Source organism: Mizuhopecten yessoensis, unplaced genomic scaffold (genome assembly GCF_002113885.1).
Source record: "Mizuhopecten yessoensis strain PY_sf001 unplaced genomic scaffold, ASM211388v2 hete_36012816, whole genome shotgun sequence".
NCBI lineage: Eukaryota > Metazoa > Mollusca > Bivalvia > Pectinida > Pectinidae > Mizuhopecten > Mizuhopecten yessoensis.
The window spans coordinates 1-1,799 of record NW_018485914.1 but is presented as its reverse complement, the minus strand read 5'-3'; the positions used below and the strand labels follow the sequence as shown (position 1 = coordinate 1,799).

Below are 1,799 nucleotides of genomic sequence, written 5' to 3'. Positions count from 1 at the left end.
TAATGAATGTTTTAAATCCCTGACCTTTCCGTGGCCAATTGCAAACGCAAATCATATTTTGAGTTATGAGGGTCCGTCAACATGAATATAAAAAACATCCATTCATTATTTAAAAACTAAAATAAACTGTTTTAAGTGTTATATTGATATGCATTTAATTTTTCAAGCGGACAACCTGTATATCCATGTACAGATGTGCGATGCCTCTCCCGACGATGACAAAAGTGAAACGGTACATTTGTTGATTAGTGGGTAAGTAGAATTGGTCATCAGCAGTTTTAAGTTTCAACTGTTTTTCGAAATCTTTATATGTATTTTCAATACAAATTATTTTTAAAGCTGTCGCGTCAAGATAACAGTATTTCATTATATTATTGTTTTGATTAGATGTCTACGTCTGTTGTAGAATATTTGTGATGTTCTTATTCCTTCCACTGGATTTGTTTTTTCAATTTAAGTCAATTCTCAATCAATATGTATCCTACAATCAATAATACAAGATGCAGGATAATTTCTTACGGCGGTTGAGTTTGCTGTCATATCCTCATCTTTGCACATGTTTTTTTCAAGATAATACCTCGTTGAACAAATTCTATTAAAATGTATGGTTGTTGATTTTGATATCTTTACCCTTACAGAATAATTATCTACGCTAAAATAGCACATGTTTTGGATGATGATTTAGACTTTGTTCAAATGTCATTAATACACTTAACATTTACAAAAGATATATGAAGTGATATACTTTTATAATTAAGACAATTTTCGAAAAAAATCCACATAACCGTGTTCTTTCAAAACATACATTTTACTATACTGTTCATATTGAAAATGAATATGATATTACACAACTAACGTAGTTCGTTCTTTGCCAATACAGGAAAACCGACAGTACTAACAATGTTTTGACGACTTTTGATGAAACGAAGGTGAAGACTGCATCAGCTACTATGACTGGTTTCAGATTTATTGGTAAAGAGCATGTAGTCATTACCTGTACAGTTGATGTTACATCTCCGGAAACAACAATTGCACCTTCCACTACTTCGTCGGCAAGTATACTTCAAGCGAAAAATACCCAGTTTCCAACAAAACATGATAACAATATTAACCTATACATAAATACTCATGTGGATAATATTGTTAGAAACTAAAGAATGTACTGCTTGCTAATGTTGTTCTTTCAAATGCTATTATTAGTTTTATTTTATTTTCGTCTTAATGTTTTTCTGTTACGCCTTTTCACATATTTAATGTGCGTTTTCCTTATTCTGACAGTCAATACGCAGACGACGAAATGCATTTCAACAAAAACACACAAAAACCCTTGATGTATCGACTTCTTTACGCGTCGAAAGTTTATCAACAAATGGGGTGCAGGGTAAGTATAAACAAGTTTGTCGTCTTTGACGCTATGAATTAAACTTTTCTATGAAATCATCTGTCCGAGTGTGGTTTTGTATCAGTTGTCGCACCAGGCATTTTCAAGTTGTTTCGCAATTCACTTTTCTTTCTAGGTGATAAGGTGATTGTCCGGAGATACTTTTTGTTGCTACATCTATGCATGTAAATACCTGCTCTGGGAAGGGTTAAACAAGAAAACTCCCGAAGACTTCTGATTGATTGCTGTACTTTCAAAATAAATTCATCCTCCTGAATAGCTGTATAGTAGCGAAAGGCTCCAAGAATTGGTCTTCTTGTGATTTATAAAGGTTGTTATCATTTTTCTGTCATACGAACTTCAATTCCATATTGTATAATAATAATAATAATAATATACAACATGTATATAGCGCCCT

At 32.5% G+C, this 1,799-nt stretch overlaps 1 protein-coding gene across 1 annotated transcript; it reads left to right on the top strand.

The window, feature by feature from the left end:
• The first annotated feature begins 6 nt into the window (after positions 1-6).
• On the top strand, positions 7-1,681 carry LOC110445017. The gene is made up of 4 exons (XM_021489377.1): positions 7-252; positions 881-1,052; positions 1,279-1,381; positions 1,518-1,681. Exons 1-4 carry the CDS (start codon positions 149-151, stop codon positions 1,568-1,570), a joined length of 432 nt encoding a protein of 143 aa, XP_021345052.1. The 5' UTR covers positions 7-148; the 3' UTR covers positions 1,571-1,681.
• The last annotated feature ends 118 nt before the right edge of the window (positions 1,682-1,799 follow it).

What these genes read in the sequence shown, in the direction of transcription:
- LOC110445017 (XM_021489377.1), top strand. Translation starts at nt 149, where the DNA reads ATGCATTTAATTTTTCAAGCGGACAACCTGTATATCCATGTACAGATG. An exon ending in CACCTTCCACTACTTCGTCG is followed by an intron (nt 1,053 to 1,278) that starts GCAAGTATACTT and finishes TTATTCTGACAG; the next exon opens with TCAATACGCAGACGACGAAA. An exon ending in ATCAACAAATGGGGTGCAGG is followed by an intron (nt 1,382 to 1,517) that starts GTAAGTATAAAC and finishes TTTTCTTTCTAG; the next exon opens with GTGATAAGGTGATTGTCCGG.